A 12,683-nucleotide genomic window follows, 5' to 3' on the forward strand; every position below is an offset into this window, starting at 1 on the left:
AGGAGTAAAGGATTAAAGTACAGACCTATAAAAATAAACAAGTGTGTTAATCTGTAATCTCATTTACATTGACCTAATTTCCAAGGCTTTCCCTTCTCTTTTTTCCTACCATCTTCCTTTCCCATTAAACAAATTACTTTGGAGAGTAAAGTTTTTAGACTATTGGGATTAAGGCAAACTCTGAGAGACTTCCAGTGACCCACAGCATAATTCCATAAACTGCTGACATTACACATGATACAAGACCTGGCAACATAAAATACAACATGTCACATTCTCTAATTGAAAGGATGGAGAAAAATATTGATTTCTTATGTATTAATGAAACATAAAACTTGCCAGCCATAAAAGTGGATGCAAAGACTTTAAAGAAATCAGAGCCCTTCTGCATTTTACTGTATTTACAGAATAAAATGCCAGTTCATTTAGCAGCATAGTTCAAATTACTGGAAAAAGTGAAACGTAAGTGTGAAACTCAGAATTAATATATTTTAGCTTAGTTTTAAATTATTTAAAAGTGCCTGAAAGGGCTAATGGGAGAAAGAAAAATAAAATCAAACTAATTATAGCTAACAAACTAATGATAAACATTCTAATTTAACATGCACAGCTAAGACATTACATTCAAACATCACTGTGGACAGGGTAATTAGAATCATAGAGTACCCTGAGCTGGAAGGGACCCACAAGGATCACCAAAGTCCAGATCCTGACCCTTCACAGGACAGCCCCAAGAATCAAATCATGTCCCTGAGAATAAATATCCACTAGACTATCTGAAAGTTTTTGCTCAGAGCTCCAGTCTGCTTCCAGGAAGGCAGCCTATCTGCATTCGAAGCAGTGACTCTTAAGAAGACCATAAATAATAAAAAATAGTGAAAATGCAATAATGTATACCTCAATTTGTTTCTTTAAAATTCTGAAAACGCAACCTAAAGGGACTACTTATATTAGTTCCCCTAACATGTTTGTCTTTCCCATTTTCAGAAAAAGACAATAAAATATGAAAAAGAAACCCAGCAAAATTATGGGAGCTCTATGGAAGATGAGGGACAGGCAGAAATCTTACACCTGTTTCTTTTCCCTCAGATTTTCCATAACAATACAGGTATATTTAACAGCTTGATACAGAATAACATGTGCATCCTCATTGACTCCAAGCGTAAGAAAGGATGAAAGGTATTTCCACAAGATTTAAATGTGTTGATAGTCAAGTTGTCATCTGTTGCTTTGTGACTGGAATAATAAGCTTCTTAAATTATGCCCACGACCTTTATAAGTATCTTCTATTCAGTGGTGCTCCTACGCTCCTTCTGGAACAAGATTGATTATATTATTTTCTTGTGTTTTACTGTTTTAGAAAATGCATTAAGCCTTTGGAACTTCAGATAGGAACTTCAGATATTGATTATTAAGTGATGCATTTTACAGACATCTCCAAGAGCTAAATGTATTGCTTTCAAAGCATATTGAAAAAAAAACTCCTCAGATTCTCCTAACTGATATAGGATCTCTACACTCATTCTTCAGTACTTTTAAAACCTCTGCAACTCGGCTACCAGATACAGTAAAATAATGGAATTTTGGCTCTTAAAACACAGAATTTTGCACCTCCTCCTATGTTTGCAGGAGTAACATAATAGCCTTACAACACAGAAACCTTCAACTCCTTGAATAAGCCAATACTTTAATTGTAACTCAGGGTATTAAGCTGTGCAAATGAAGTTAAAGACATGCATAGGAATGACAATTAAATATAAAAACTAAATTTTACATTAAAAAATTCTGTCAAATATCCATATCCTTATAAAAAATATGGGCTTTTAAAGCTTTAAAAGTACTTTCTAAACGTATACAATCATCCAGATCTATCCAAGTCTCAAATGCTTATCAAAATACTACTGTATGACAGCACCATCTTCCAAGAGAAAAAAAAAGCACAGAATTAAGAACTCTAAATTCTAGTAATTAGTGGAAGCTTAGCACAGGCATTTAATCCTAAATCATGGGATTCATTTCATGGAAGGGAACTTTTCAGACATCATCTGCTCAAGTAGGGTCAGCTAGAAAAGACTCATGATGGCTGTCTCCAGCTGGGGTTTGAGGATCTCTCAATAAAGAAGGGTTTTCTTGTTTTCTGATGAAACTCCATGTACTTCAGGTCGTATCCACTGGCTCCTGCCTTCTCCCTGGGCACCACTGAGAGGAATCTGGCACCCTTGTCTTGATTCCCTCCATGGGATGTTTATACACATTGATGATAAACCCCGTCTCCATCCTGTATTTATTTGGGCTGAAGAATCCCAGCTCTGTATAGGAAGGATGACCCAGTGCCTCAATCATCTTTCTGGCCTTGCAATGGACTTGCTCCAGTAGTTGTATCTCTCTTTTGCCCTGGGGAGCTCAGACCTGGACACAGCACCTCAGGTGCAGCTGGGGCAGGGCTGAGCAGAGAGGAAGGACCTCCCCTGACCTGCTGGAAACACTCTTCCTTGCAGCCCAGAATACTCCTGGCCTATTTTACTGCGAGAGCGCACTGGTGGCTCATGTGATGCCTTGATTAAGCTTGTTACCCTCCAGGACCTCAAGTAAAGCTGCTTTCCAATCACCTGGCCCCCAGCATGTACTGAGTTTCTTCTATTCCACCCCAGGTGCAGGGCACTGCCTTTCCCTTTGTTGAAATTCATGAGATTTCACTCTGTCCCGTTTGTTGAGGTCCATCTCAAGGCAAACAACAGCCACTGCACAGCCACATCTACTGCTCAATCTAAAGAGATTTTTTTTAAAGGCCACTTATGTTCCATGTGATTTTAATATAAAGCATATGGAGAACTAGTGATGGTACAAACTCCCAGTATTACTGATATTTTGCCCAGCAGGCTGCAAAACTAGCTCCTGTCAGCATACTATCAACGATGAAGAACAGAACCTGCTCTGCTCTTAGTGAAAACAAGGAAACTGGCAAGAATAAAACAAATTCTAGCAGGCTGCTCTGGAATATATAATATATCCCTTGAAATGTTGTTAATGATAAGATCAGAATTACACAATACATGAGATTATTTTTACTGTCCACATTTACAAAGCAGGAAGCTGGCTGGGAGGTATTTACGCCAACAGTTAGACAAATGCAGAGCCCAGTTTCTAAACAAATCTACCAAAATCCATGGATCCCCAGGCATCTGAACTGACAGAAGAAAGTGCAATATAACACTGCAAGTCTGCAAGAGTTCCATGTATAGCACGTTTTTACTGGACAGACTGGGAGGAAAAAATTACTATGGCGGTACAGCAGATTTTAAAAAAAATTATTAGACTTGCTAATGATAGAGAATCCAAAGCACAGGTCAATAAAACTCAAATAATCGAAAGTCATCAATCTGTAGTTATTTACTTTTTCAGGCATAAATATTACTGACACTGTATCACAATCAAAATATTTTTGAAGTGAGAAAGATTTCCCACTTCATAGAAATGGCTACTTTCATAGAAAATTGGCCACTTTTCTACATATTAGTTTCTTTTTGCAAGTCATTCAAAATACTCAAGAATTAAGTAACATAAAAGAGACACTTTAATCTACAACTACAGCTTCCAACGCTTATTTATGAGCATTTAGCGTCATTCTTCCATGCTGTAATAATGTTTTATTGTTTTGTGACCGTTTAATGAGTTTAAGTCCTCAAAATAGTAAGTTGTTTCCAAACAGGGCTACTCCCAATTTCTCTCTGTAGAGCAGCAATCAGCATGGCTAATCATAAAAAATTGAAGTAAAATAGAAAATCCATGTTAGTAAGTGCACTTTTAATTTCATGAATCCAATTAAACTGGAATGACAAATTATAAGAAAGAATCTGGAGAGAGACCAAGGTTTATCAACAAATGCAAAGTGGCTTAGAAAACAAACCTGCCTTCCTGAGGTATTTATAGCAAAACTTTCAAGTTTCTGACCAGTCTCCACCCTTCTGAATTTCAAGGAAAAATCAGATCCTCACATGGTATGTATGGTCCAGAACACAAAATATAAAAACAAACTACTTTTCTGTCTCAAACCATAACCAAGACTCCACATTTCCACACAGATATATAAATATATGTATATAAAAGGAACACTCACTAAATAGTTTTCATCCTGGAATGCATAATGTAATGTTGTGATCCACTGGTTATCTCCATTCACTAACACATCTCTCTCTTCTCGAAAACAGGCTGTCTGAAGGGCACAAAGATAATTACAGACTTTAGGTAAAATATGTAAGGAAAAACATTTAGCAAGTTGATTGTGTTTTGACATCATATCTGGGGGGAAACAATCAAAACTACCTCTCAGTTAAAAAGTTCTTTATTACACTATCCAAACGTGACTAAATCTAAAAAAAAATAAGAAGAGGCCTCCTTCTTCAAATCTAAACAGTTGAGCTTTTCTGTACTGTTAAGTGAGGCAAAGGGATAAATAAGTTAAATTGTCTTAAATGTCAAAATCTTGATGTATCAATAATGACAGAACAGCAATATATGATTAAGAAAAACAATCAATAATGGCATTAGATAATTATAATTGTACTAAGAGTCACAGATCTGGGATCTGGAATCTTGTGTTATCATCTCATCATGCTGTTAGCCTAGTTTTACACTTGAGCTTTCACATAAGGTCCTTTTCACTTGAAAGCAGCTGCCAACAACTCCTTGTAGTCATCACTTGATAATCATTAACCATTTTCTCCACACCCCTTGCTCAGGAAAAGCAGGGAGAAGTGAATATTGCTCTTGCCAGTTATAAGCTGTTGATCAGAAATCCCAAGAGGTTTCCCCTTAATACACTGGAAAGAAAAACAGGAGGCAGGAGATGCTTTCATATCAAGTGGAACAGAGGATGAACAAGAACTGCCAACAAATGTTTCAATTGTGGAACACAGGTTTGTATGAAACAAAAGAAGATAAAATGTGAAGGAAATAACCAAGTGCAAAGCAACAAGGCATTTAATCCAATGAAGGTCTTGCAACCTGCCCTGAGTAGTGAAAAAAAATACCTCATCAGAAACGACTTTCCAGAATGACAGACCAAAATGACCAAACAGATGAAAAGCCAAAAAGAAACTGTAGCAAAGAAATCCCATAAACATTTTGAAGGGAGCAGGTTCTGAAGTGAATATCACAAGAAAACAAAAAAGGAACCAAATAACAAAGCCAACACACAATTTGGTTGAGAAAAAAAATCTAAAAGACAGTGCAAAGGAAAGAATAATATTCTACAGGCTCTATTTAGAAGGCAGATGGAGAGCTTCAGAAAAACATAGACCATGTTTTATTCCAGCACACTCTGTTCTTCACAAAGATGTTTCACCATTTTGAACCTTACTCTGTCTCTTCCATCTTCGAGACAGCTAAGTTTAAAAGAAATTCAAACCTTTGCTTTTTATTTTTTCAGTTTGATTTCCAAATCCAATAGGAAAACAGCAGAACTCTGGCATGGCTTTTGATGGCTGTGAGATTTAGAAAGTGAAGAATGAAAAGTGAAATATCATTTGAGATTGAGATATTCACAAGAATACATGCAGCAAAAACAGAGCAACAAGTAACTTCCTCCTCCAAGCAAACAAGCCATCACAAGCCCATTTTTTTGGTGAATACAGTGAGTAAGAACTATGCAGACCAGGAAAAATTAAGATAACATACTTTAATCATTGTACAATGCAGGAGATAAATCAGTGAAATTTGAAAAAATAGTAAGACATAATTAAAACAAATACCTTTATTGAATGAAAAATAGACTTGGGGTAGGAGAATGAGCATGGATCATCTTCAGAAGGAAGAAAAGCTGTTCCATGCTTCAGCTTGATTTTTTTCCTTCCTTGTTTGTAAACTTGTCATATTTCAGAGAGAAATACATATCAACTCTTGCTTTCACAAGGATAAATAACAGGTAGTTTCTCTACTTGTTATGACAATTCATACGATTAGTTACTAGAGAGTTTATATAATTCCACTTGTTTTTGCCATGATTTGACTGTGCATTCCTTGAGCACTCCAGACACCCACCTCTGGGCAGCATGCCTAGAGCTGAAGCAACAGCTACTATCACAGTAGATCACAGCTAAGACAGCAACAGCCAGAGCTGAAGTGGTAAAAAAACAAAAAAAAATCCAACAACAACAAAAAAGAGATAGTGGCAGTAGTTCTTTTAATTACTATAACATTGCTCAATCAGGCTTTTTTAAAATAAAGACTTTTTTGTGCCTCCCATTATTCTAGCATTACATTTCATCTTCCCTAGGCAGTCTCCTTGAACTGTTGGCAGAGGCTTCCAGAGGTCATCTGATCCAGCTCTGGCACAGCAAAGACAACTCAGTGCTGTGGTCATATCTCTCCTGCTATCGTGGCCTTCAATCAGCAAAGAATTTGACCTGTTGGGTGCTCATACTGTCACAGCTCAGAGTCAGCACCTGCTGGGGGTGCTGACTGCTTCCATGCTGCTCAAAAAACTGTCCTGGTCTCTCCTGAGCCCCATCTGGCACCAGCATAGTACACTCTAAGTAACTCTAATGTAACTCTAAGTGACTGTCAACACTCAGGTAACAGGTCTGGGAGTATAACAGCAAGATGTCACACCCTTTCAGGTACTCCTTGTATCAGTAATTTTCCCAGTTCTACATCCCATCTCAACAGTGGCGAGTATTTGGAAAATTTATGCTCTGTATTATACAAAAAAAGAGCACTGACTTTGCAACCTGTATAATTTTATCGTAACAAAGTTTTTGCTCTCAGAGCTCGCAGTCATCAACCTTAATCTGGCATTCTCAAGCCTCTTTTGAGTACATCCTCCCTTTTTCCTTTTAGAAGGGACTCCCACTTTCCACACTGTTGATACAGAGGTATATGAACATATAGATCTTTCCAAATGCTTGTCTTGTGTTTTTGGACTGCACGATTTTCCTGTGTATCTCAGTGTTAGTGCAGCATGCTGTTAATGGAGACAAAATGGGTTATTTTCCCCATCAGTAGTAAGAAGAGAATTCATGAATGTCTAAAAATGACAGGTTACAGTTGCTAAAGGTCATGCTTTATAATGCATTTTCACTCCAGATGGTTCTTTCCACTAATATACCCATGGGTTACAAATACATGGAAAAACATAGCTGCAATTCTTTTTAGGCTAATGGTTCAGACTCTGAGAAATTCAGCTGGACCCATGGGAAGAATATTTTTAATACCTTGCATAGAGAAAAAATTTTAAAACCTATTTATAACTGTATATTAATGAAAAGAAACAGTTTTCAAACTCACTTTAAAAGGCTACATTTAAAAAAATAGAGTGGAGCTTTATTCCTGGTGTTTTCTTTTTCACTGAAATAATAAAACTTACAGTAATGACATTTGTCTTGGAGAGAAATACCTCTTTGTATCAAGACTACTGCCAGATTGCTCAGTATCTGAATAATTTCTGGATAGAAAGGAAACACACTGTGCACATCTAACCACAATCTGCAAGCTATTTATAATTCTTAATGTGATAACATTTTCATTAAAAGAGACAGGATGTGCACATATCAGAAATTGGCTTTAATTCATCTGAATACATTTTTTTAAAAGTATGATGGTTTTCCATTGATCTCACTTCCTACCAAGATGCAATTAAAACATAAATGCAGAAATCAGAATAAACTTGGAAGCAGTTGAACAGCAAGGCAGCCTGAGAGCAGCAAAGCTGAGGTCTCAGATAAAAACTAGATATTTATGTGTATTTTTAGCATGCATAGATGAAGAATTTCAAAGCAAATTAGAGAGTTAGATACATGTTCCATCTAAAATTAATACACAAGTATTCAGGTGCAGACTGCATTTTGTAACCTTCCTTTCAAAGGAATCCAGGGGAAATATATCAAGGACTTTATCAAGAACAGAGTTGTATAATGAAAGTAGGCAGCTAAGGCAAAAGCAAGGCTGGTAAACGAGCTGTTCCACCGTTTTCAGACACAAAATGGACTCCAGCTATAATGAGGAACTTTTTGTCACATGTTTTTTGCAGAGAACATTTTTAGGAAACATTAGTTTGAAATTTTTTCTGCCTACCCATTGGGCCTTTATTAAGTTCTAACTACTGATAAACTAATAGGCTTGATGAGCTATAGCTTCTTATAGCTCAGTAACTACCCTCCAGTATGGAAAATACTTGGTAAAAGACTACATTCTGAACTAGAACAAATTCATTAAAAAGATCACTTGTGTAGCTGGCAGTTCTTGGGCAATTACAGAAAAGACTTAATATGAAAAACATTCAGCCCCACAGAAGTCAAGATTCCAGGCCATTTAAATCCTTCTGATGAACTGCTTTAAGCTTATTTAATATTAATCTTTACGCTGTCAGTATATAGTGAAGCACTTCCTCCATCCCTCTAATAAACATGGAGACTTGTGGACAGAGCAATGATAATTCAGCAGAGTAAGAGGGGACACAATCACGGAAAACATTACTGTAATCTTACTTCAGCTCTCTTCAGCATCTCCCACTTATTAAGTATCTTCATGGCAAAAACCTTATCTGCATTTTTCAGTTTTACTACTGCAACCTGGAAAAGAGAAATTAAAGAGAAACAAGTTAAAATAAGAAAATGCATATTGTTTTCATTTTAATGTAACCTTGCAGCTTTGGAGGCTTTTCCCAGATTGTTCTGGATGCATTTTTTCTATGCACACAATACCACACCAAGACAGAAACACCTCAATAATACAGGAAAATTCCAAGCCAAGCTTTTGTCACCTAGCACATTTTCCCTATTTATAATTTTTTTTCTAGGTCAATGGAAACTGGCATTTCTGACCATCACACTTCTGGCTCTATCACAGCGTCATGAAGCTCTCTCTGGCTCTATGCTTTATATTCCTGCACTTCAGTGATACACACTAATTTCATTCTCAGAGCCCTCATGAAAAAGTAAGTGCATCAGATTCTAAATCAAGTTAAACAATGTGGTTTTGGTTTTAGACACAAATAAAACTGTAGGTTTTACCATAAAACAACTTCCACTCTCATTTCAAATAATGCACTAGATTTTCTTCAGATGGAATGACTTCACATTTTTCCACCTGAAGTTCAACAAGCTATTTATCATGTCTGTTGTAATGAAATGCACAATTTCTAGAGAAGTAAAACTTAACAAAATAGGCCTGCCCAGCTGCCCCTCCTTCCCTCATAGCTTCTGAAACACTAGATGCCGTAGGCCTCCGCAGTAATAAATTAACAAAGTTCACTGACACTATCCTTTTCTGAGAATATTAGTTTTGTTTTGCTATAAGCTAACATAGAATATTTTTAGGAAAGAGGGAAGGAAGAAGTTTACACAAACTTGTTTTCACAGTTCAGGCTTCCCTGGATATGGAAAGCTCAGTGTCTTAACCAAAATGGGTAGTATGAAAGTGTCACAAACTCAAAGCTGCTGATCAGAACTAGACCAGCATTACTATCCCAATTATAGAAAAGTTCAATAGTCACTACGTTTTAACAATGATTCTCCAACTATCCTGTTCTGCCTATTCCCTATCAAAGGAATCTTAAAACTAAAGCAGATGAAAGTTTATTTCTGTGTGTATCTGGTTACAAACCAAAATGGTGTCACACAGATTATCATCATCTTCATCCTGCAGGCCAGTGACAAAAAAAATACGAAGGTTGAATCCTACATTCCTTTGACCTCTTTCATAATCAGAAAACCAGCAATGTGTGAAGACAGTGATAACAAAGAAGAAAATACAGGATCAGACAGTTTGAAGAAAGTGTCATGCAAACCTCTTTCAACCATCTTCAAATGTGTCATCAGCTGCAACAGCTTCACAAACGAGGCAAAAGCGCAGGTTGAAGGACTGCAATACTCTGATGTCTAAACCAATCTGTATCTCACAGTGTAGCTCTTGCCTAGCTATAGCTTCACAGACCAAGCAGCTGCCACTTCCCATCTGTGCATTATCAGCCCTGCTCTTGACACTGCTGCCTTCTGGGGTTGCAGGGGGAAGGAGTGGTGGGGAGATAAAAACAGGAGATAAGACAGAAAGGCACTACATTTATTTGTTTAAACTAGTTTATGAAGTGACATTTTTAAAGGTTACCTCACATAAGATTCAAGTTCAGATTCAGAATCCATTAAGAAACTTTCAGATTTAAAAAAAAAGTAATTACTACTTTAGCCTATGATGCAATAATTTTAATTAATGAAGAATGTTTGCTGTGCTGTGTATGGTAATCCAAGATCGAGAATCACAATTCTTTTTTGAGGGAAAGATGAATCCTCTGCAGTGATACATAGCCCAGGGTGTGGATTTGATCTTGATTATTCTTTTGCTCTACTAGCTAAATCTTACTTAGAAGCTCTGGAAAGCCATTATCTGTACCAATTTCTGATGAGAAATGGCAGGGGGAGAAAGCCTGAACACTGCACCTAGGCAGTACTCAAATTGTATCCGATGTAAGTGTGAAGCTACAATGCAGTTGTGCCCCAAAGTCCTTTAAGGGTTTTGGGACTCTTGCAAGGAAAAATTAAAAGGCTACTGCTCCTAAAGCTGAGTAGCTCCTGCTGCCCGGCATGGAAACTAAGTTTTTCCCCACCATTAACCATTGGAGTACAGGCAGCCAGAGGCATAAGACAATACAAGTATTTCAGGGCCAATGTCAGGATTTCATTTCTTGCCTGTAGCATGCTCAGTGCAAGGCTGTGTTATTCTGCAAAGGACTTGGTTATTGAAAGACACACAGTAAGACTGCACAGCTGCCTAAATTTCCAGTCTCCTATTCAGCATCCACTTGGACACAGCTGCAGGAGCCACAGCACTGCCTCTGGTGAAGATCTGGAACACAGGCCTTCTGTGGCCAGAACGAGGGCTTGGTACCTTCTGCAAATGTGTAACAGCATTGAAGAATGACTACAGAAGAAAAATAGACTCGTGTTTACCAGCTGTGTTTACAATCAGTCTGAAGCTTTTACTCTGTGAAAGCCATTAATGTTATTGCCTATCAATAACCACCAAACACAAAAGATCAGACATCACCATCATCTTTGTGCAATCACAGCATGTTTTTGGGGGTGTCTCAGTGCTTAATGAAAGTAAATTCTAAAATGCTTATTCCAAGACTGCGAAAGCAAAACCTGGCACTTCAGTGATGAACAGACTGATGTAGTTTCCAATTGTAACAAAGCAATTCTGAATCATGATTACAAATCCAGGCAGTGTTTACATACACACAGGGTATTTACTACCTACACAAAGGCACAAATACACACGTAGTTTCGTTTTGATTTTTTCCCTTCCCCAGCGAAGCTGTCAAGATCGAAGAAAAAGTAATCATTCCTGTCCTAGTGATCCTGGAGTACCTTGCCACTGGAACTTCTTAAAATTAGACTTTTAAGATGGGGTTTGTTTTTTAAATTTTATTTTCCTGTGAGCAGCCCCCCCCCCAAAAAAAAAAGATCGGTATGTGCTGATGTAAAGATGTAACATCTTGCATTTAGTTAGATATGAAGTATTTTTCCCAGTCTTCCAACCGTTTTCCATATTTCCCACAAACAGCAGTCTAGTTTGGCATCCTGTCAGACACCTTCTGCCCCGAGCTTGGCCATTTGTCTCTACAGTATTTGTCTGCACTTTCTCTTTGCTTAAACAGCAACAGCCTTACAAAGAAAAAAAAAAATTAAAAAAAAAAACCAACCAACAAAAAAAAACAAAACAAAACAAAAAAAAAAAAACAAAATAAACCAACCAAACAAACAAACAAACAAAAAAACCAAAAACCAAACAAGAACAGAAGCTATTAAAGTTGAAATTAAGAGAAAAAGAAAAACATTAAATTAAAAAAGAAGATTCAGCATTGGTTTTCTTGTCCAGCATGAACAAGGAGACAAGAAAGAATGTTACTGTTCATAACTGTATGACAAAAATAAGGAGTAACTAGCTGATTCTCAAGCTACAAAATTCATCATCTTCAAAATACCAACCACATAACAACCTAGTATTTGCTAGCATAAGCATGCACAGATTTTTTTTCAAACCTGTAATAGAATCAACTGAAAATGTTGGTATTAAATAGAACTTTCACTAAGCTGCACTTTTATACTGCTGAGGCACACCATTAAGAGCTGTTGCCCAGTTGCTTCACCTTTCCTAGAAGCATTTTTCAGCTCCCAAGTTTAAAGTCTTTTTGTTTTGAGTTAGGATTTTCAAGCCCTGCTGCTCAAAGCCAGCACAATGAAACACTTGAAGCCCACATTATTAATTTTACCATGATAATCCCGCTCCTCCCCCAAGCAAAACATCTGTGTTTTCTAAAGACAGCACTTACATATAATTGTAAATAAGTAAATGTATGCATGCAGAGGGAAAGGGGTCTGTGTATAATCTGACAAAAAGGAAGCCTTCTCAGAAGGCAGAAAAAAGGGTAAGGGGAAAAACAAAACTATGAACAATGAACTCTTACAGTTATAAGCAGTAACTAGTTTAAACTACTTTTTGTCTGCATTAAACTTGTAAAAACAAAAAGAAATATTTCTTGACTATGCAAATTGAAGAAACTGAGTAGCATAAAATCAAAATAAGAACAAGTCTGAGAATGTGCCAAAGAAAACTTGCACTAACTTTGTAGTCTACAGAATTTCAGAATTATGTTGATTCAGGAGACAAAAATTACCCTTCCCAGTAAC

The 12,683-nt window shown here is 37.0% G+C and overlaps 1 protein-coding gene across 4 annotated transcripts in view; it reads right to left on the reverse strand.

Annotated features, from left to right (window-relative positions):
- CDC42BPA (CDC42 binding protein kinase alpha) overlaps window positions 1–12,683 on the reverse strand; it is a 175,516-nt gene that overhangs the window by 103,930 nt on the left and 58,903 nt on the right. For all 4 annotated transcript variants that reach the window (XM_062489343.1, XM_062489341.1, XM_062489344.1 and 1 more), the window contains exons 3-4: window positions 8,484–8,567; window positions 4,118–4,213 (exon numbers count right to left, since the gene is read on the reverse strand). In XM_062489343.1, the coding sequence (XP_062345327.1) occupies window positions 4,118–4,213; window positions 8,484–8,567 (180 nt within the window). The remainder of the gene's footprint in view (window positions 1–4,117; window positions 4,214–8,483; window positions 8,568–12,683) is intronic.

The sequence above is a fragment of the Cinclus cinclus genome, chromosome 3, assembly GCF_963662255.1.
Source record: "Cinclus cinclus chromosome 3, bCinCin1.1, whole genome shotgun sequence".
In the NCBI taxonomy this organism is placed as follows: Eukaryota; Metazoa; Chordata; class Aves; order Passeriformes; family Cinclidae; genus Cinclus; species Cinclus cinclus.